This window comes from Macrosteles quadrilineatus, unplaced genomic scaffold (assembly GCF_028750875.1).
Source record: "Macrosteles quadrilineatus isolate MER2022 unplaced genomic scaffold, UCM_ALF_1.0 Scaffold_4__1_contigs__length_99947679, whole genome shotgun sequence".
NCBI classification, from domain to species: domain Eukaryota; kingdom Metazoa; phylum Arthropoda; class Insecta; order Hemiptera; family Cicadellidae; genus Macrosteles; species Macrosteles quadrilineatus.
In genome coordinates, this window is record NW_026542597.1 from 72,611,774 (window position 1) to 72,633,139 (window position 21,366).

The window sequence follows — 21,366 nt, forward strand, 5'->3', positions numbered from 1 at the left end:
TTTACCACTTGTAGCCCATGGGTTGATGGTGATAAACTCCACCATCAACCTATGGTTCATATTTAACCAGATGAGGTCCTGCTTATAGGGTGTTTGAGTAACCTTTAAGCTAGTATTCCCATGTCTAGGATTCTGGAAGATTAACATAAGTGTTTGCAGATTATGATGGCTACAGTGCTGAAAGGTGTTCTGAGTTCTTCTCAGCTGAATTCTTAGGAATGTCCAAATTGCTTCACCGTCTTGTAATGTGCTTAAGAGTCCTTGGAGCCTAGATGTTCTAACTCGTTAAGCAATTAAAAAACTACAAAGAAAATTTCTAATCTCACAGTATACTAGATATTTAAATTACAATCACACTGGTGTTTGAAAAAAATATTTTGAGATGGTAAATAACTCTTCAGTGGCTGTTTGAAATTAACAAAATTAACATTGCTCTTAGGGCAGGCGAATCCAAGATGGACGCTAACGCTAGCTTCCATGGACTCCCTTGTAGAACAATTCAAAACTACAAAGAACTCTAATCTCACAGTATACTAGATATTTAAATTATGATCACTTTGGTATTTAAAAAACAGACAGTAAATAACCCTTCAGCGGCTGTTTGAAATCATCGAAGATGGCCGCTAGCTTCTAAGGACTCTTAAGGACTGCAGCTTTAAGCTGCGTTTGCACGAGACCAGTAGAGCAGGCAGGTTACTTGCCTCTAATGTATTTCAAGTTACCTGAGGCAAGGAACCAACTGGCTTCGTGTAAAAGCAGCTTAAAGAAAATAAAAGGTCACAACGATCCAACCTGTCAATGATTTGCTAGCCAACTTCACGATTTTGCTGCATAGTAGAGTTTACTGTGTAGAAAAATCTTAGTGACTTGCATTTTATGAAATAGGTTTGAACAGGTTTAAATCCAAAAAAATTCTTACTGAACTAGAGTAAATTCGCCCTGTTATTCATTTTTTGGTTCTAGAATCTAGATAGCTTTACTGTCTGATTAAAGAAGTTAAATCGATTCTCTAATATTTTTTTGCAGGTCTGTAATAAAGAAGTTTACAGGATCCATGTCAAAAAAATCCTTCGACATTGAGGATTGCAAATCCCTTCATTTGGGAAACATTCTGAAGAGTCTTCTGGACAAGGGAGAACGAAGTAAGTTAACATTAACAAATCTACTGCAGTTGTAGTAGGGTGATGTGCACCAGTGAATATACCTTTAAACTTTAACTGCCTTCTAGAAAATAGGCTTTTAAGTTTAAGCTACAGTGTAGAGAATACTTTGTAATAATGGTGTACACCTTAATGGTTCATATTCTGTTGTACATCCTAATGATAGAAGTTAATGTATTAAGTTCAAACAAAGTGTAAAAAATACAATTTTATCGCACATAAAACATTGCACCAGTGAATTAATTAATTTTTGTATTTAACAGTGGCAACAATATTAATTTTTTCCATTAACAGAGAGCTTTTGTTACAGCGACAACAGTGTACATGAGTGTTCACCAGGAGTTGATTGACATCACTATGTTCATAGTGAAAGTGTCACAACAGTTGCCCAGTGAAGATGATACCAACACTGAGGGTGAGGAGAACCCCTCGGTGTATACTGTACTGAAGGATGCAATGAACAGCTACTTCACACAAAGGTGAGACTAACTTGCAGTCAGTAACTTACTTACTTACTGGTCATTTGTACCCCAAGTGTTACTTGGCCTCGCCAACACACTGCCTCTACGTCGTTCTGTCTCTTGCGGTATCTTCATTGACTTCCATCCTGGCCATTACTTCATCAGTCCATCGTTTCTTCGGTCACCCTTGTGGTCATCTCCCCAGTGGATCACTTTTCCATATTTTATGTAATGTGCTAGTTTCCTCTCTTCTAATGATGTGGCCCGTCCAGTGAAGCCTTCTGCTTTTAGCCTCTGCGATTATATCAGGTCTCTTACTTACTGATTATGCTAAGTCAGTAACTTAGCTTACAAAATATTTTTCCATCCTCCACAGCAAGGTTATGGAATTCAATGTGTTTAAAACAGTTGTACAGTGCTACAAAATTGTGTCACTGTGTAATTTCATTGTTGACCTTATCAATTATTTTAATCCAGAAGAAAAACTGTTCATACATTTAGCTTAATTTTAATATTTGTAAACAGTATCAATGAAACTTAGACAAACCATTTCCAATGAGATCTTAAAACAAGTATTTTCTTAACTTTTGCTATGAAAAACCCGTAATTCTGGGAGAACTGCATTAATTTTCAGACTATGTTTTATGGATTAAAATAATGTGCCTCATAGATTTACCGTGCTCATGGATCGACTAGGTATATTTTGGTTGGAAAATGCATAAATGTAGTAATTTTTGTTCCTCCTCTATTTGTTATTTTACAAATTTTAAAGCTACACAATAAGGATCTATTTGTAAACTAGTGCTTCTCTTTTAGCATTTTTACCAATAATAAAATGTAGTGCAGTAAAATTTACCCTCAATTAAAAAAGAAATATTGAGTCAACATCAATACTGTAATAATCATTCACAAACAACTAAACACACATTACTACAGTGATTTAGATTTTACTAGATATTTCTAAAAGCCGTTCCATTCTCAACGGGGAGACTGTTTGTTTTGTTAATGCAGTTTTATCTAAAGTTGTCTCACAAAAATGCTTGTTTCAGGGACAATCTGATTCCAATGAAACTGTTCGCTGGGCTGTTTTCTCTTAACATACCTTTCCTCAGCCACTTGACATCAAAACTCCCAGCGTACGCCTTCGACTCCAATGTTCCCCCCTACAGACAATCAAAGGCGGTAGAGTACCTAATTTTGTTCTGGAAAAATAATCGCATTGTCAATGAACCAAGTGAGGAGCTTTTGGAAAGGCTGAAGAAGACGTCAAGAAAACTATACAAGGCTTCAGTCAAGGTTTGTGTGGATTTTTTATTGCTTCAGTTTCAATACTTGAGTTTATAAATGAAGTGAGATTAGCTTTTGATGTGTACAGGTGTGTAGGTTATATCCCTACTCGTTTCTTATCACACAAAAACAGGATAAAAACTATTCACAATGTTCAGTCAAGTTGTCTGTATTTTTGTATAATTTTAAATGTATTTATTCCTAACAGTCTATCTGTGATTCTCATCACATGACCGTATGCAAATTTCCATTGTTTTTTTCATCGCGAATCACCTCTCATACAAACATAAACGTAATTTTTCTCTTGTAAATTAAACCTCTTTTGTACCAAAACCCTCGATTTTTCCTCTTATATTATAATTACACCACACACATAACAAAAACAAGATTGTAGGTATGCTTTTCTTCAAAAGGTTTTAAAAAATAGTGTTTTATTTGGATTTATTAAGGACACCACACTCATGAACTATTTTTGAGGTTTTTGTTTGTGTTATTTTCACGAAGCAAATCTTAAATAAATTTGTCGATACTGTATCAGTTTTACTACTTTAGTTCTATTTAATTATTTCCAGAAACTTAATAAATGAACCGATCATTTAAATTATATCTAGAACTAGCTGTAACCCGCGGGCTTTGCCCCGTTTAACTTCTTAATTTTCAAGATGATCTCGTTCGCATGGCTCAATCACATCCTGACATCCTAGTTGAAGTTTGTTTGCTACGCTCACTCACTTTTAAGTTAGAGCTCGTTCGCTGCGCTCACTTGCCTTCAGGTTAGCTCGTTTGCTACGCTAACTCGCCTCCAGGTTGAAGTTTGTTCGCTACGCTCACTCACCTTTTGGTTGCAAATTAATTAGCTGTTGTCATAAATGTAAAAGAAATAATAGTGCTGCACCCTGTTGGTAATCCTTGTAACTTTAATGCTATTGAACATCATAGAACAGAACCAACTTGTTTAATTGAAACAGCTGTTAAGATTCATTAATTCCATTTAAATATGAGTACTCATAAGGTTAACATGGGAAACTCCAGAGCCACTGGGGCGGAGCCCAGAGGTCGGAGGGTAAAATCCTTTCTTTGTGAGCGTCTACTACCCAAAAGGAAGATGCCTGCCAAGTTTCAGGTTCCTAGGTCTTATGGTTTCTGAGATTTTGTGATGAGTGATTCAGTGGTATTTGAGCTTTATATAGATAGATAGTTGTAACTCTAATTCAAATCCAAGTTTTTGTAGAGAGAGAAGAGTTTTAATAAATATCTAATAAAATAACACATTGAAACTTTAAGAGAAGGAGGATTTTATGTTACTCTAACGTTTTAACATTTTACTATATAAAATCTACTAATTATAAATCAGCCCCATAGAGTTGATTAGTAAATAAAATTAATGCATCACACTTGTAAAAATATTGTCTGAAATGGTAACCAAATATGCCAATAATATTCAATTATTCAAAATTGTTTCTATAATAGAAGAGTTGAAAGGATTTCTCAATTTATAAATGCATAATTTTGCTTTAGATGATTGAAGAACCTAAAGGCAGAGTTCAGGACAAGTTTTTGAACGAATTGAAGACAGCATTTAAGATCATTCAAAAGAAAAATTGGTTAAGTGACATAGATCTGGAGCAGCATATGGAAAACCTCAAGGAATTTCATCAAGTCATCATAAAAACGTGAGTATGCTTCTTGTTTTCTGTCATTGTTTGTATAATACATATTAAATCATATCCCTATTAGTATTTGTATAAGTCCTTTTCTAATGCAACAGTTGAAAAAGAACAGCTTTAGGTAAAAACTACAAATCATTGAAGTTTGATAAAGCTAACTTTTATCAACAATATGGTTACGTCTCTACCCTTGGTACACATTAGAAGGTTATTTTACTGAACCTTAATTTACTGTTTGTGTAGCCTAAGCGTTACCATTTATAAAATTCTCTTTGATTAAATGGAACAACAGAAGGTTGTTATGAGGTTGTAAAATAAAATGGAGACGTCTTTGAAATACCTTTATCACTAATACCGAAACCCTACCCAGGCTGACGCTAACCGAAGCCCCCAGTCTGTGAGACCCCGCTTTGAAATACACTAACACTGGGCTTCTGAGAGAGGCATGTTGAACAGACAACCTGTCAAGGTCACGGCACCTACCCAAAATGAACAAAAAATATATCAACAGGTAAACTAGGAAAATGTGGGAAGGTATTGGGGGAATGGAACCTCCCAAGTGGGTCCCAAGTAAACAGTTTTGCCAACATGTGTTTTTGAAAATTCCCGTGGGCCTGTCAGACCAGGGTTTCGGTATAAGTGTTAATACAGGTCGCATCATAATTTGACTATAAGGTTACAATTAATATATTCTGGTTTTGTTTCACAGAAGGAAAATAAACAGCCAAAAAACTGTACCTGCTGATGAACCAATGGAGGTTGAAAGTGATAAGAAAAATACGGAGGATGAATCTGAAGCAGAATCAGAAGATGAAAGTGATGATGACGAAGATGAATCTGACGGTGAAAATGATGAACCTGGAAATAGTAAAGAATCTGCTGATGGCAAAGAGGTGAGCCAAGTAGCTAAGAAAAAGATAAATTCAGGTAAAGAAGATGCTAAGGAAGACAGTGAAAATGCATCTGAAGAAGAAAGCGAAGATGGAACAGAGGAAAGTGAAGAAAGTGAACATGAAGATGGGACTGAAGAAGAGAGTGATGATGAGTCAGCAGAGGACGAAGAAGAAGAAGAGGAAGATAGTGAAGAAACCCTAAGTGAACCAGAAGAGCCGCCAACTAAAAAAGCTAAGAAAAAAGCCGACAAGAAGAAAAGTAGAGAAAAACTAAGACGCATTCAGCTCTTGAAGAACAACTCAAAAAAGCTACGAATGGAATCAATGTCTGAAGGATTAAATGAAAATGTATTTAGCCAATATAGACTTCTTCTTACTAAGAAAACTGCTTCACCTGAAAGATAAAGTAGCAGCAAAAATATATAGTTTGTATAACTAATATTTTGAAAACTTGATGATTCACATTTCGGAAGTTTTCTAATTGGTTAGTTTACTTACCATTGTTTAACGTCTTTGTTGTTTTTGAACTTTGAAAAACAGGTAAAATGTCGTAATGAGATTAGTAGCGCTGTATATACTTTTTTTTATTTATGGAAAATTGGAAAGTAAACTTAATTTTGTCGTAGGCTATAACGGTTTCTGTTTTCTGTGGTGTATTTTAACATGTTTGTTTAGCATATTATATTGTACTATCATAGCAATAAAAATAAGAACAGTGAAGAATGTAAATAAGATCAAGACTTGTATATATATAAGTAAGTTTACTCATGCAGATACTTATTTAACATTTTATGTTTTTATTAACTTCTTTATTAGCATCGTAATTGTTATTAAGTTACCAGAAAGTACAAAAGATATGGCAAATAACACTTGTAATAATATATGTACACTTGCTGAAGTGAATTTGGTTAACAGTATAAGTGTAAATATATTATTACAAGTGTTATTTGACGTATATTTTTGTACTTTCAGGAATTTTTATTAAATAACATAAGCATTACAAAATATGAACTTGAATGGATTCTAGAACATTTCTGTGAGCAATGAAAACCCCAAATAACTTTATTGTCATTTTAAATTACGTTGCCCTTATTTTTTATTTTTAGTACCACAAGCCATGTCCCCTATGGATCTGAAATTAAATTCAAAGTCTACTGATTTTTTCCATGTTGGTAAAGGTAGCATTTTGTCATAGCTGGTTTTGCCATGAATATGAATGCACTATGTTGAGTTTCAGTGCATTAAAAATATTTGATTTGAATTTGATTTAGAATATTGTTGTCTGTTGTATACACTGTTAAAAATCATATTAAGAGTATGGTTGACATTTTATTGTTTTTTTTTCAAGTAGTTTATTGGTAAGAGATTACATTTTAAATTAATAGACACATTTTATTCATATCCTGCCTTAGAACCAGAGTTATTAATTTATCGTTAGCTTAGAACTATAATTATGGAGATTTTTTTACTGTTGTATTTATTTTACATTGTCATTTGAATGTAAAATTGTTTGTAAATAAACTTATTTTAATAACTTATTTGGTATTTTACTCTAAATCGTTTAGTACTGGTAACATAAGAGTGGTAAAAGTGGACCAACTCAACACTGAAGTTTGCAAATATCACTTATTAAAAAATATTATATGATTGTCTTGCTTAGTTTAAGAATTAACTCCTCCGGTACAATCAACTAAAGACAGTGTTCACAAAATTTAGACGGTTGGAGGGGAAGTTCCCCACCACTTTTTTGCTTAATGTATGCTGCAACTGATCAATTGTTTGGTAAAACACAACCGTTGATCTATTGTTTTAAAGAAAGGATCAAGTGGAGGGGATAGATTTCTTCCCCTCGCCTAAAACCGCCTAAATTTTGTAAACGGAGCATAGTCAAGAATGTTGGACTTTGAAAAATTTTTTAAATTTCTAAAGTAATATTTCAGGGATAAGAAACATATTTTGAAGTCAGTTTTCTGATAAAAAACTTTTGGTGCTTATTACTATTGTGTTCTTAGTCTAAAATTGCTGTGAAATAAAAATCATTCATTGAACTAAACTATTTTAATACTAAATATTATTTACACTGTACATTAATGAGAATTATCTGTTTTCTATACAATGACACATCTTTTTACATATAAGGAGTAAATTATTTTCAATTATACTTCTTGAAAGGGTAATTAAATGTCAACTTATGAAGTGACATATTATAAGCAAAATGTTCCTAAATATTTAGTAGCACTGTACTTCTAAAAGGCAAGGTCTCATTAAAATTGTAGTACTGTAGTACTCCCTCTTATTCGGACTCCTCGGGGCTGAGGCTAGTCCGGATAACGGGTTTTCTGGTTAAACCGTCATTCCCAAAGACTCGTTAAAACGGACTGTTTGAATGTATACTGTATACAGTATTTGATTTAAATATAGGAGAGCATTGTATTTAGACACGTGATCACTGGTCTCAAATCTTTTCCACGAGAACAGTCATTTCAGGACTGCCCACTTCCTGCCAAACTAGTCCGGTTAAACTGATGTCCGGTTAAAAGGTGTCCGGATAAGAGAGAGTCTACTGTAGTGTAATATACCTACACATTGTTTACATTTAGATTTTTCTTGAAGTAAAATATAGGAACAACAAAGAACATGATGGCATTGAATTGAACCCCTCAAAGATCAATGACGAAAGTTTCATACCTCACTGTCAAATAAAAACAGATTATTCACAAAGTTATTGTTTCTTACTTATAGCTAGTATTTGGTCAGTTCGGAGGAAAGAGTGTCTGGAAAGGTACAAGATCAGCCATCGAAGTGAGAGTCTGCCGAAAGACTTCTCCCAAAGCCTCACTTAGTGCTGGGCTCAAATCTTTCATAATCTCTTGCCAGTTGTCATTGAGAAAAATGTTCATGTTGTCACCTAAAACATCAATGTTTCATTTTTTATGTATAATTTATTTCCTAGCTTGTAAATGTTTTCTAAATAATAGAATATAACTTGGGCTACCTACTGAAATCCTTAGAACATGATTGACTTTTGATCAAACTATGGCAATCCTATAATTATTTTGTAAACCTTAAGATTTCATTTTAGATTCTACATTCTTTACTTTCAGTTCATAAAAAACTTAAATTGATAAATTAATCCACTATATTTCTCTCAGAACAAAAAAAAACCTTAGACTTGGTAGACACAAATAAAAACATAAAGGTGTGGACACACCATTTCTTCACAAACATGTAGCTGCTCCTCAAAAGTACCTGTGTTTAGAAATAATGTTGAGGTAAATAATATTTTTTTATCCGAACAAACTAAATTTGATCAAAAAAAGTATTGTAGTTTCACGTTCTACCACTTCCAACAACCATTGATTCCAATAACAAGGAACATTTTATTTTTGCTCTGTAAAAATAAATAATAATTTTTATACGTTTGGATGTGATTTTCTCATTTTTATGTGTATTTGTATACTGTCTTCTGTAGATGATTTCCTTCTGTTTTCTGAATAACAATCAATAAAATTTATTTACTGTGAAAAAACCCTGCAAAAATAAAATAAGTGTCACTTACCTAGCAGTCTGTCTCCGTTAAACAAGTTGGTCAGAGAGATGTAGAGTCTGTCCAAAGTGAAAGGAAGAGAATGAGAAGTGATCCTTACGTAGTCTAGACCGTTGGCTTTCCTGTCCAACACCCAGTCATACTTGTACGAGAATCTCACCCCAACTGTAAAACCGCACCCTTTATTACACAAGTACAGCGGACATAATATCGACCATTACAATTAACAACACTTTAATTTAAAATGTAATGTGTGCTATGTCTCAAAAACGTCTGAAAACTTTTTCTGACATGTGCTGCAACATGGAAGTCATGCTGAAAACTATTATGGTTGGCCTTGAGTTTACCAGTGAGGTAGGCCTAAGCCATTGCCAGGGATGTATTTCTCTAATGATGGACTCACGAGTTTCCAAGGACCTCACTTTGGGCCACAAAGGAGTTATTTTTCTCTTGATAAATTAATTTGTATTAGTATTTATTAGATTTATAATTGATTAACCCTGAGCAGATTATTGCTCAGGGGATTTGATTTTTGAACCGATTTTTAATTCTTGGGATCGCTAAGAGTGAAAATGAAGAATTTGCCGTGATTGTGGGAGATGATAATGAAGTCTCTGTGACTGTAAATTATCTTCACTATTTTGTCATGAACGTACCTCAACAATCACAATCTCTGTGACCATGTAAAAATAGATGTAGATGTCGTAAGATATTTTTGCGACCGCAAAAGAGGAAGATTATGTCCCTGCAAACACCGAAAATGTTTTATCATGTTTTTCTCATACATTCTTTAACTATGGCCCTGGTCAGAAGGCAGCCACTATAGAAAGATAAAAGGTTTTGAATTCAATTTTAATAAGGTTTGGTTTCAACTGATGAACAGTTAACCTAAAGGCAAAGCTTGGTAGGAGATTTCCACTTAAAATAAACAGTCAGCTCAGATGAACAGGTGGACTTTAACACGGGTGCCACAGTAACCTTTGTTCCATAGACACTAATTATATTACAAAAATGCATTAGTTGAAAAAAGAAACAAATTGTCATTGCAGCTTAGAATTTCTTTAACAAAAATTAGTTTCAGTCCGAAATAATATTAAAATTGAAGAAAAGTTCTGACATACTGGCGGTAATGTTGGCGTCTCCGTCGCCGAGGATGGGAAGCAGCAGCACTCGACCTGTTACGTTGTATTTGCCTCTTATAAACAGTTTTTCGAGGTAGAAATCCCATTCACAGTGACTATTGTTGAGATCCAGCCTGCAAAACAGAGACTGAGACATTTCAACTGCTTAACTTACTTAATAAAAAATTACATTGCCATATTCAGTTCACATAATTTAGATGAGTTTAGGATCCCTTCCAACTGATCCTATCTTTAAAAAGATGGTTGGTTTACTACAATGTCTATATCAGCTGCAAAATATATATTAAACAAAAAAAGTAGTGAGGGAACATCCCCTCAAACCACCTACTTTTGTGACTGGACTATACTTATGGGTTACATCTTATAAATTGGATTCGAAAGTGAGCTCATCTAAAATTTAAAAATAATTGGAGGGAAAAATTATGATATTTGTTGTAAAACTAATAAATAAAGTACATGTATAATATGGTGCTTTATCCCAATCCAATGTTAATTTGACTGGATTTGATGTAATTTGATGACGTTTAATTTGAAGTTGATTTCACCTAAATTATTGTAGGAGTTAGCTCTAAAAGAAGATAACCTGTGTTTGAAATCAATTTTTTTTTATTTATATAGAATACAGCTGATTGCAGTAAAAAGATTAGAGTGAAAATAGTATATTTCGTTACTAATCCGGAAAAGCGCTCTTTGCCAGTGCAAGATCGTCTCGCACAGAATTTAGATCAAGTACTGGCAAAGAGCTCTTCAGACGAGTATTGAACGGTAAACAGCAGTTTTTAGTACTCTAAATTGTCCGAAAAATCATCGCTTTCTGGTAATTTCATATAACTACAAACCAAGAAACAAACTTTATTCTAGAATCAAGGTTTATTTTATTTAAACAATCATCTTTTGTATTCATCCTCGTATCTGTTACGAGATACTTGAGGTAGCAATTCATTTGAAACTTAACTACCTAACAAGTTTTGGGATAAATTTCCATTTCAGCTAGGTATTATTTTAGAAATCACAAAAACACTAGAAATCACAAAATTGCAATTTCATAATATGCTTCACACGAGTAACACCAATGAGAGAGAGGTCAACTGTGGCCGATGATTTGACAACAATAAAGTCAGCTGTTGCGTCGCGTTTGTATAACCATAGATAAAAGGAGTATGTATAACTGCTAAACTGATCGGAAAAGAACTGTCGGTGAAAATAGGCTTTCACCATAAGACTGACCATAAGACTGTAGCTAATTTTATTTTATGGAAAAGAAGTGATCGGAAAAGACAACAAGGGAACATATCATGTAATTTTTTAATGAAAACAGCAAGTTTCCAGCCGCATTTTAGTATTGAAATATATTAAATTAATATTAAATTATATTAAATTTATTGAAATATATTTTATATGTTCCCGCGTAGTATGACAAAAAAAATTTTGATGTTCATTCTCATTTTATTGAATAACTACAGTATTGATAATTTTTTTTTAGTGTTAACTATCATTTATATATGTAGAGTATATGTAAAGCTTTAAATAGGATGACAAACATACTTCAAACTGCCGATTGCAGGAGCATAATAATTATTAATAATAATTATTGTAGGCGTTTAATATTAGCTCTAGATTGGTCTTCATCAATGATTCATATGTTGATTATATCAAATCACTTCAGTTATGTGCTCAAATTACACTGTTCAAGATGGTGCAATGAGCTATGCTTTACTGTATGACTAATTCATTGATCACTTAAATTTTTCCAGAGGTTATCAGATAATTTGAGTACAAATTGATAAATTATTAGATTTTTAAACTAAGCATATCGCTAGACTAAACCAACTTATAGTATAACTGACAAGAACAACATTGTATGGAAAAATTTATTACTGGACTGTATTTGGTTTACTTTTTCCGAGGAGAAATTTATTGTTTCTACCTGAGAGAATTTCCGAAGGAAGTGCACTAAAAATCCTTGATCTTTTTTTTTTATTTGACTATTATAGACTATTCGATGAAGATTGGAATGATTAAAAATATTGATTATACCGCTTAGCTATGTATATTTATTTATGTATATGTATATATACATAGATATGTGTACATAGATATGTGTATAGCTAATCAAACATTATTTTTATTGTAATTGATAAAAAATTCTATTTCTGTATCGATTTTAAATTAATGTTGGCTAATATAAACATATTTATAGTTGTACAATTTTATGAACAAAATATTATCCCTTGAAAGGTAAACAAAAGTATTGATTCAATGTTATATTTTTGTAATCTTGTTCTCAAGATTCTCAAGATCATGATGATGATCACAGTTATAGACCTTGAAAGTTATTGCAGCATTGCATCAAATTAATCTTCATCAAGTTAAATACCCAAGATGACCTTGAGAGGGTCGAGGGACAATTAAAAATACACTAGTGTAGCTAAATACGCCTTCATGTAGAAGTCAGCATGTGATAATAGTACATTTCATAACAAGAGTAGTAAGTGAGTAATTACATATTTGAGACTATATATGTTTGAAGTGCTTAAATGGTCCAGAATATGTATAGATCAACTTTCAATGGAGTTTTGAACGTTACTTTTCACTACACTACACAGACTAATTATTTTCATGATTAAAACAGACATTGGGTATTTATTTTTTACAGTTAGGGACATTATAAAACTCATAGCATTTATTAGGTTATGTCTTCAATTTAAAGTTAATATTTACATTGATTGTGCAGATTTGGCTGTTGAAAATTGAAACAGTTGACAAAACAATAACACATGTTTGTTTGTTTACTTCAGCCAAATTAAAAAAATATAGTAAACATTACTTTTGCATAGTAAACATTCTTTTTCCATAGTAAACAATGCAGTGATGAATTTTTGAAGGTGATAAACATGTAACGAAAACAGGTCATATTTAGTTGTGTAGCCTAAAATGTATTTGATAGCTTTTTGAAGCTGTAAAGAATATTTAACAAACTCTGAAATGAAATTCATCGAAAAAATTGTTTGGTTGAGCTTACAAGGAATATAGACTTCTGTATACTTTCAAAAATTACCAACAATCAATGTGATCTTATTTTTTAATGAAATAATTTTTCAAAACATGAAATTTATAAATATTGATATTCTAAAACATTCACAATACTAAATTGCTATCACACGGGAAAGAAATGCCAAATATTCAAACGTAGTAATACAAAATATTTACAAAAATTAAAAATACATACCAAAACAAATATAGAAGAAATTCCTAAAGCTAAAGCGGGTAATGTACTACATAACAGTCGATGCTTCAAGACCTGTTAAATTCGTGAGTTTAAGGTAAAGAGATTAGGTCATGGGCAAGGCAGGCAAGTTGAAAAACTGGTAACGGCCTTCAAATGCAGGTGGCATCTGGATTGACAGTTTTTATGAATTCTAAATTTAAATTTCAATATTGTTCTGTTAGTTCTGCATCTCTATAGATGTAGTTAACTTTGTGTGCATACATAAACATTCTACAAAACTATGAACCCAATTTAGGGTTGTTTTTATTTTGTACAAATGTTCAGTAACATTGTAGAGATAAATGTTGAGGTAATTTTTTTGAAGTTTGAAATTCTTTACCTTATTAGAGTGGAAATGAGTTGTTTGACTCACTGACAGTGCATTTAATAAGTATACCATTTAAATTTTGATTTTACCTGCTCTAAGCAGCATTTAAAATATTATAATACTAAAACGTGCAACATATATCATAATTCTGTGTACATTTTATGTTACAGATATTTTAGTAGGTGCAGGCCCCTAAATTATAGTATTATTTGTAATTTTCTGCAAAAGAAACCAATTATCTTACTACTATGAAGGTAAAGCAAATAAGCACGAAATATTGACAACCTAGTTTCACACACCCCAAAAACACAACATTTTTTTTTATCTAAATCCAATTTTATGAATTGATTTATATTTGATTTATATTAGATCATCGTAATGGTGCCTTAACCTCATACCCCATAATAATTCCCATAACTTAAAAACACCAACAAAATATACATCAATACAGAACTATGATTTAAAAAAAAAGTACTCATAAATAATGAAAATCAGTTTATTTTCAAAGACCCAATGGATTGCTCAATTTAATGATTACTGGCTTAATGAACCTGCTTCAAAACTTTAAAAATTCAAAACTTGTAAAATAATTTTCTAGCTACGATAAAATAAACTATATGTAAATATGTATTTACCTTGCAGCGGTAAAGTTTATGTTCTGTAGTCCATACATAGAACAGTTCCTACACTCTAGGGATAGACCAACTTGCCGAGTGCCTTGCTGGACTTTCAGCGATTCTATGACTAGAGGGTCCAGCCTTGGGATCCGATACTTGGGGTCTCCTATGAAAAAAAAAATAATAAGAAATACAAAAATAACCTAATACAATTGCAGAATTAAATTTAAGCTGTGTTTGTACATAAAAACATTGATTGACCTTTCTTTAGACTTAAAATCTACAAGGACATTGACTTGTGTAAGTAGACATCTTGTCAAATTAAAATCTGAAACTTGTTTGGATGTGTTGGATGTATTGACATTTCTCTCTTAGTGTTCGTTTTACTCCTCAATTACAATACTAGAGAATAAGCAAATGTTACACATATCTCGTAATATGAAGTTAAATTAATTTTGAATTTTCTTTAGTAACAAAAGACAAATTACAGTAGATCCTTGATAACAAGACTCTCATGGGGATTATAAATAAGACTTGTTATCAAGATTGTCTTGTTATTATTTATAAAATGTCAAGTGATTAATTTTGGTCTTAAAATAGCCAACACCTAAGTTAACCAACATTTGTTTGTAAATATTGTTGGAAAGAGTCATGAGTTTCCGGAAAATTGTAACTTATTACATTTAAAAAATTAAAGGTTCCGGTTGTAGTTTCGGAGCGAGCCCAAGTTCTTGCAATGACTAATACTTCAAAGGAATGAAGGTGAGAAGATTTTCATACTGCTGATAGCCTTTTTCAAATTTAGCGTGAAAAATACTGGGCATTTTCTGTTGTTTGGGCCATTTAGGGGAACCAAAAAAATTGTTACAAACTCTTCTTTCTCATCATTTCGATAACTAAGATATTATTACCTATTTTAATAGAAGTTAAATAGATGAAGAAAAGATAGACCGTAAAATAATATTTTTGGGATGGATTTAAATTGACCAAAAAATACTCTCAGAGTATAGTGATAAAGCTCCCCGAGCGAAGCTCGGTCCCCAGGTAGGCTACTTTATCTAAAACAATATATATTTAGATTGGATAAAATTAATTGTATGGCTTAATGCCGAGCAGACCCTGTTAAGGTGGGCATCGGCGATGCATTAAAAAACTACGGATTACAAACAAATTATATCCAGATCTAGTAAGGTTTTATACATGAGAGCAGTATGTTTTTGCCTTGTGATTACGAATCCAATTAACTTTTAATTAATGATTAATTAATAATAATTTTATGAAATTAATCGTTCATAACAAAATTTAAAGTTACAAATTATTACCTACTAACACAAAATTGATTAAGACTTAATTGATTAAGTGGCATGAAACAATTGACATATTTATTGTGTAAAATATACCACGAGTAGCATTTTTCATGGAATTTAAATTGCTGTAACAGGAAAACTGTGTTTTGAAATTAGCTCATATTTTCCTCCTAAGTCTTGATCCTAATGAATTTCATACACAAACTAAAGAGAAATAGAGCAACAAATAAACGGATTCAGATTTTTTAAAGATTTTAAGACATGACAAGAAGAAGAAGACCATTCAGTGGAAAGATAACCATTCTACAAGTTACCAAATAACCATTATTCCTGTTTTGTGCACGTTTAATCAAAGCGGATGTAAGATGGTCACCAAAAGGTTAAAACAAAGAATACCCTTGCTGCTCGAGCCTTGAGATCGTCCAGAGCACGCAATGCATTAATTAATTACTGAGGAAACGCAAATTAGCGGTGTAACGTTCTAAAAATATCAAGGGAATAAAACTGCTGTTCTCAATGCGTTTAAATACGATTTCAGTAAAGAATCAAGATATAAAATAATACGACAAAAATACCAAAATCTCTATATCATTTGATAGTTCCTTTATCCTATACACTCATACAAGTTGTTTATAAATCTTTACAAATTTGTGGTTGGGTCTTACTGGGTTAAAAGAATGACTCATCGTTTTAAAACTATGATGGTTTACTAAGGAATAAATGTTATAGGCATTGTCTTTATAAACGTTTGAATTCACAAATACAGGGTGCGGCAAAAGTCAGAATACCGAAAAAGCAGTTAAACTGTAGCTAGCATTAAACATAACTATAAAAGTATAATTTTAATGTACCTGTTAGAGAAGCTGCTCAAAGTGACCACCATCATTGTCTATACACTTGTAGCACCTTTTCAACACTGACTTACACATTTTTTTGCATAGTTGTGGTGTGAATAAAACATCAAAATGTTTTGTTATCAATTCTTTTAAATGTTCTAAACTTTGAGGTTTCTCCGAAAACACGTGTTCTTTTAACAAACCCCACATACTGAAATCGCACGGAGTTAGGTCTGGGGACCTAGCAGGCCACTCAATAGTTCCTCTACGTCCTATCCATTCATCGAAGTTATCATTTAAAAATGCTCGAACATTTAGGTGGAGGTGCTCCGTCTTGCTGCCAAATAATCGAACGACGACGCAACTGTTCAAAAGTGGGACTGTTTTCCAACTCTAAGAACACATCTAACATCCGTATTATCACGATCGAATTTCCACCAATTTTTCTAAAGAAAAACTCGTTGCTCTAAAGTTAGTTTACGATTCATGATTAAAAACACCAATAATAGAAGTTAATAATACAAGCACTACACTCACCAACTTAACTTCACTGTCACTAGTGGCATACTAACAAAACAAACATTCATTGATAAAGAATAAACAAAGACAAAATCAACCACGACTAGACGTCAGATTAGATAAGGAATAACACTGAGATAATAATAGCGCGAGAGATAAACAATGACGCTCACCGGCCTGCAGCGGTATACTGACTTTTGCCGCACCCGGTATTCAGTATTTTTAAGATTAAAGAATAACACAAGACCTAACATGAGTAAATATAGATTTAGTTTTTAAAGAACTAGTTATTCAACATCTCTATTTTAGGTGTAAAACAAAAGTGTAAAAATAACGCAATGATTCTAAAAAATACTTTGTTTAAATCTCTAACGTATATCGGTTAACCTAGTTTTACTGAGAAATGGGTTGTTTTCTGATGCACAGCAAAAATTGTTCAAAGGCAACTCCCAGCAACTATGACACGTACGATAATATTTAGTCTTGAATCAACAAGCTCATTGAACATCTATTGACTGCAAATCATACTAGTGGTGCGTTACAGATCATTCCTCAAATCTTACAGCCATTTTGCATGCAGAAAAAATCTATTTGTTAATTTTCTCCAATGAAAATGCTCATAAAAGGTTAAAAATAGGCATATTTCTTTACTTAAAACGTGTGTTAAATATTCTTCCTTTTTAAATGACCTATTTATTTCTGACTGTATTAAAATTACTCTCTTGTTATGCATTTTCATACACATGTTCTCGCTTAAAAAAATTATAACATGTGCTTGGTTATTTTGTTAATGTCGTTTTTATGTTTGCTGTCAAACACCTTGTGTTCTCAAATTTATCTAAATGAATTTTAACAGTTTACTCAAAGTATTTTATCTCAGACAAAATTGTTGACTACACCTCAAGAATTTTAATCAAGAAAATTAACAGAACACATCAAAGGTGTACAAGTGTACATGCTAATTCGTAGCATGGCAATCACAGGTCTACAATCATTATCTACAAATCTACAACAAGACTTACCATTGGTAATCTGTCTCACAGCTGGAGCGCCTTTTCTAACCACACACTCGTTGATGTTGGGGTCGTTGTATTTGCACCCTTGTCCGATATATGAAGCTGAAAAAATAAATTTGTTTGTATATTAAAAATTGTTTACACAAATCAAGAGATATGAAAATATATTAAACATTAATCGCAGCATTAACATAAGTTCGCCTCCTATCTAAAAACAAGCCTGAAAATTGCACTTCACAAAGTTAGCATTGGCCTGAATAGTTAAAATTATTTTGTATTTTTTGTAATTTTTTGTATGAAAAATATTAACAAAGTTTGAAAACCCTACTGTAAACATTTTTTTATTAGTTTGTATTGTTTTTAATATTCCATGCATTCATCGTTCATAAGCTGATGATCAAATAAAAAAAATATATATGCAATTGAATGCAAGTGACATTTTTCAACCAAAAAAATCTGAATTAATATATCGTAATTCATAATATATACAACAGCTAAATGTCGTATTTTTATTGCTAATATACTAATGCAAATTCAGTATTTTAGGACTTAAATTTTAACGTAAAAAAACTATTAAATGTATGTGGTGGATACAGTGAGTAAAACGTCCAAAATAAATCGTAAATCGATTAATGGAGGAAGATGTTAAATCATAACAATTGTGCATGAATTAATCCCAACTATTTGTATTTTGCTAAGCTCTGTACTAATCTTGAATAATTTCCATGCCAATATTCACTAGTCCTTGACGATATCGTCGATAAATGTCGGAGACCCAAACGAGTGGTTGTACTGAAGTCGTGCGGGCACAGCATCAAAGTATTTTGTGGTTTATACAAAGCAATTAGGCCGGCATATTACCATTTTAGGACAATTAAGTTACAATTCTGTCAAGAATGTTGACTAGAGCTGGTCTTGCAACACCTGTCTCTGACCCTGACCTAGCAGAGACTGATCTAGAAACTTGTCCAAGAGATACTCATCACGGTCTAGACCGGGAGCTATTGACCATTTACATATTTACTACCCTGGAAGAGTTAATTGAATGTTAAACACGACTGGATAATTAGTTTGTTTGGAAATAAAACCTGAAATTTCCTTTTTTGTTTCAAATTAACTCGTAACGTTGTAGTTTGTTTATAGAGATGTTATATGCAACTTCGTCCATGATTCCATTATTAGCTTTCTGATATTTTACTGATTTACTTTTTCCCGTTCCACCTTCTCATTGAAGTCAAAGTCAAAGTCAGTAGGATTTAGCCCGGAATTGTTTTACACATTACTTCAGGCTGGGCTTAGACCGTTGTGGCATTATCACTTATGTAAAAATGAATTGGTGATTGGCAGGATTTGAACCCACGACCTCGAGGACCAAAATACCGCACTCTATCACTAAACCAGCCCCCCACCCGGATACTGGTTCTTCTTTACTTGAGCCTTAATGATTGTACTTCTGATAATTCATAATTATGTAAAACATTTGATACTATATATAAAACATCAAAACTGTGAGTTTGACCTTAGTGCCAAAAAGGCATTTGCTGTTAACACATTACAAATACTAGAAAAGGTAATGGGTTTTTAATATTACTTACAGTATCAGTATCCCTAATTTTTAACCCTACTCCATTGTAATAAATTAAATTCGTGCAACGCCAGTAGGCTTACACCAAGGCTAGAATTTTAGGAAGCATCGTAAATGTTGAATCGATTATATGATAATATGTAAATAGCTAATATTAGATGGCTGATTATTATTCTTAATTGTTCTGGCATATCATCAATATGAAATTGTTTACTTACTATCTGTATAAACAGTATTCTTAATTGATACTTTATTCTTTTTGAAAATATACTTCAGATATAAAATGAGCGTTGACAAACTTTAAAAAATGTTATCTTTTATAAAATTGCTTTTATCATTCCATAATTTAATCACATATACGCGATAACACTTGAACAAAAAAATTTGATTCCCTTGGAAGATATTACTTTAATAGTTAATAATTAAAATAAAAACTTAATATATCCTAATCATATTAATTGTATCAATACAGCTACTAGACGATTTGTTTGCTTCAAAAGTCTCTATAACTAATTTCTGAAGTGTTGAAAATATACTATACCTAAGCACTTTAGTGATTTGATGCTACTAAGAAATTAGTATTGTTTCCTAAATTGTATCCACTATTCCATAATCAACTCATGCAAAACACAACAAATGTATATTCACCTGGAAGACATTGGGGGAAAAATAATTTTTGCTGACAAATTTGCAGCTACTTACGTAAAGGCAGGTTCGGTATCTTTTTCTCCTTCTTGGCGGCCTGTGATAAAGCAACGACAGAGATGATAAGCACCACAACACCGCGGGATACCATGGTGACGACAGTGTAGTCTTGAGGCGCGCGCGATACTTAACGTTATAAAGCTTAGCGTCCTCAGCACGACCTTCGGAACAGCTGATTGTAAACAGAGCCGGGCGGTCCGTTAAACCTAACCTATATAACTGATATCTGGACTGATCAGCTTCACAATAATGCTACTGGCATTAGGGTGTATTTTGAGGTGTAAATACAAATATGACTTGTTTCGTCTAGTTTTCACTTTGTGTAGCTTAAGTTTTGTTTAGTAGTACCAATTGGGATTGGGACGCCATCAAGGTGTGTATTTTAATCCGAATAGGAGTAAAGGATGAGTGTAGAATGGAGTGATATGCGTTTAGTTTTGTTACTTATTAAGATAAGCTGTTACAGTTCCATTAGCCAGGCACATTTAAAGTCCAATGATAAAAAACAACTGTGTCCAGTTTCGAACCATAAAAAGCTACTAGCTTTTCTCAGGATTGAGCTAGCGCCCTTTTGATTACCAGGAGAACACTGTAACCATTCAGCTAACAAGCTATTGTTTGGCTTATACATTCCTTGCTATCTGCAATCGCTGCCGTTTTTAAATTTGTTCCACTAAGTTCAGCTGAGTTATTTTTTTTTCTTAGTTGTCGCAACTACGAATCCTAGGCACAATGGACTCACCACAAAAATATTTATCAGTAGAGTTTATTCATTCTTGAATCCCTTGCTTTGCTTGATACCATATACACACAGATCGAGCCCAAGGGGCAAACTCAAGGTTGAAATAGACCACCAAAATCATTTTACAAAACAATAAATGCATAAAGAAAATATAACGAATAATGGTAACTACCATGATGATGTATATTTTTGATAAAATTTTAATATTTTTTACAATATGAAGTTGGCAGAGATAGATTAAAGAATCACTAACAGACCACACAATCAACGTGGGTCAAGACTCGTT

The 21,366-nt window shown here is 32.6% G+C and overlaps 2 protein-coding genes across 2 annotated transcripts in view; one reads left to right on the top strand and one right to left on the bottom strand.

Annotated features, from left to right (window-relative positions):
• LOC128992508 (myb-binding protein 1A-like) overlaps positions 1 to 7,162 on the top strand; it is a 29,108-nt gene extending 21,946 nt beyond the window's left edge. The window contains exons 15-19 of the mRNA XM_054416113.1: positions 1,027 to 1,142; positions 1,471 to 1,639; positions 2,671 to 2,917; positions 4,427 to 4,581; positions 5,285 to 7,162. Of these exons, the coding sequence (XP_054272088.1) occupies positions 1,027 to 1,142; positions 1,471 to 1,639; positions 2,671 to 2,917; positions 4,427 to 4,581; positions 5,285 to 5,873 (1,276 nt within the window). The 3' untranslated portion in view covers positions 5,874 to 7,162. The remainder of the gene's footprint in view (positions 1 to 1,026; positions 1,143 to 1,470; positions 1,640 to 2,670; positions 2,918 to 4,426; positions 4,582 to 5,284) is intronic.
• A 405-nt stretch (positions 7,163 to 7,567) lies between these two features.
• LOC128992620 (protein takeout-like) lies at positions 7,568 to 20,430 on the bottom strand. The gene is made up of 6 exons (XM_054416285.1): positions 20,336 to 20,430; positions 18,055 to 18,150; positions 14,389 to 14,536; positions 10,137 to 10,270; positions 9,028 to 9,180; positions 7,568 to 8,376 (listed from the first exon to the last, which is right to left on the bottom strand). Exons 1-6 carry the CDS (start codon positions 20,427 to 20,429, stop codon positions 8,222 to 8,224), a joined length of 780 nt encoding a protein of 259 aa, XP_054272260.1. The 5' UTR covers position 20,430; the 3' UTR covers positions 7,568 to 8,221.
• Between the last annotated feature and the right edge of the window lie 936 nt (positions 20,431 to 21,366).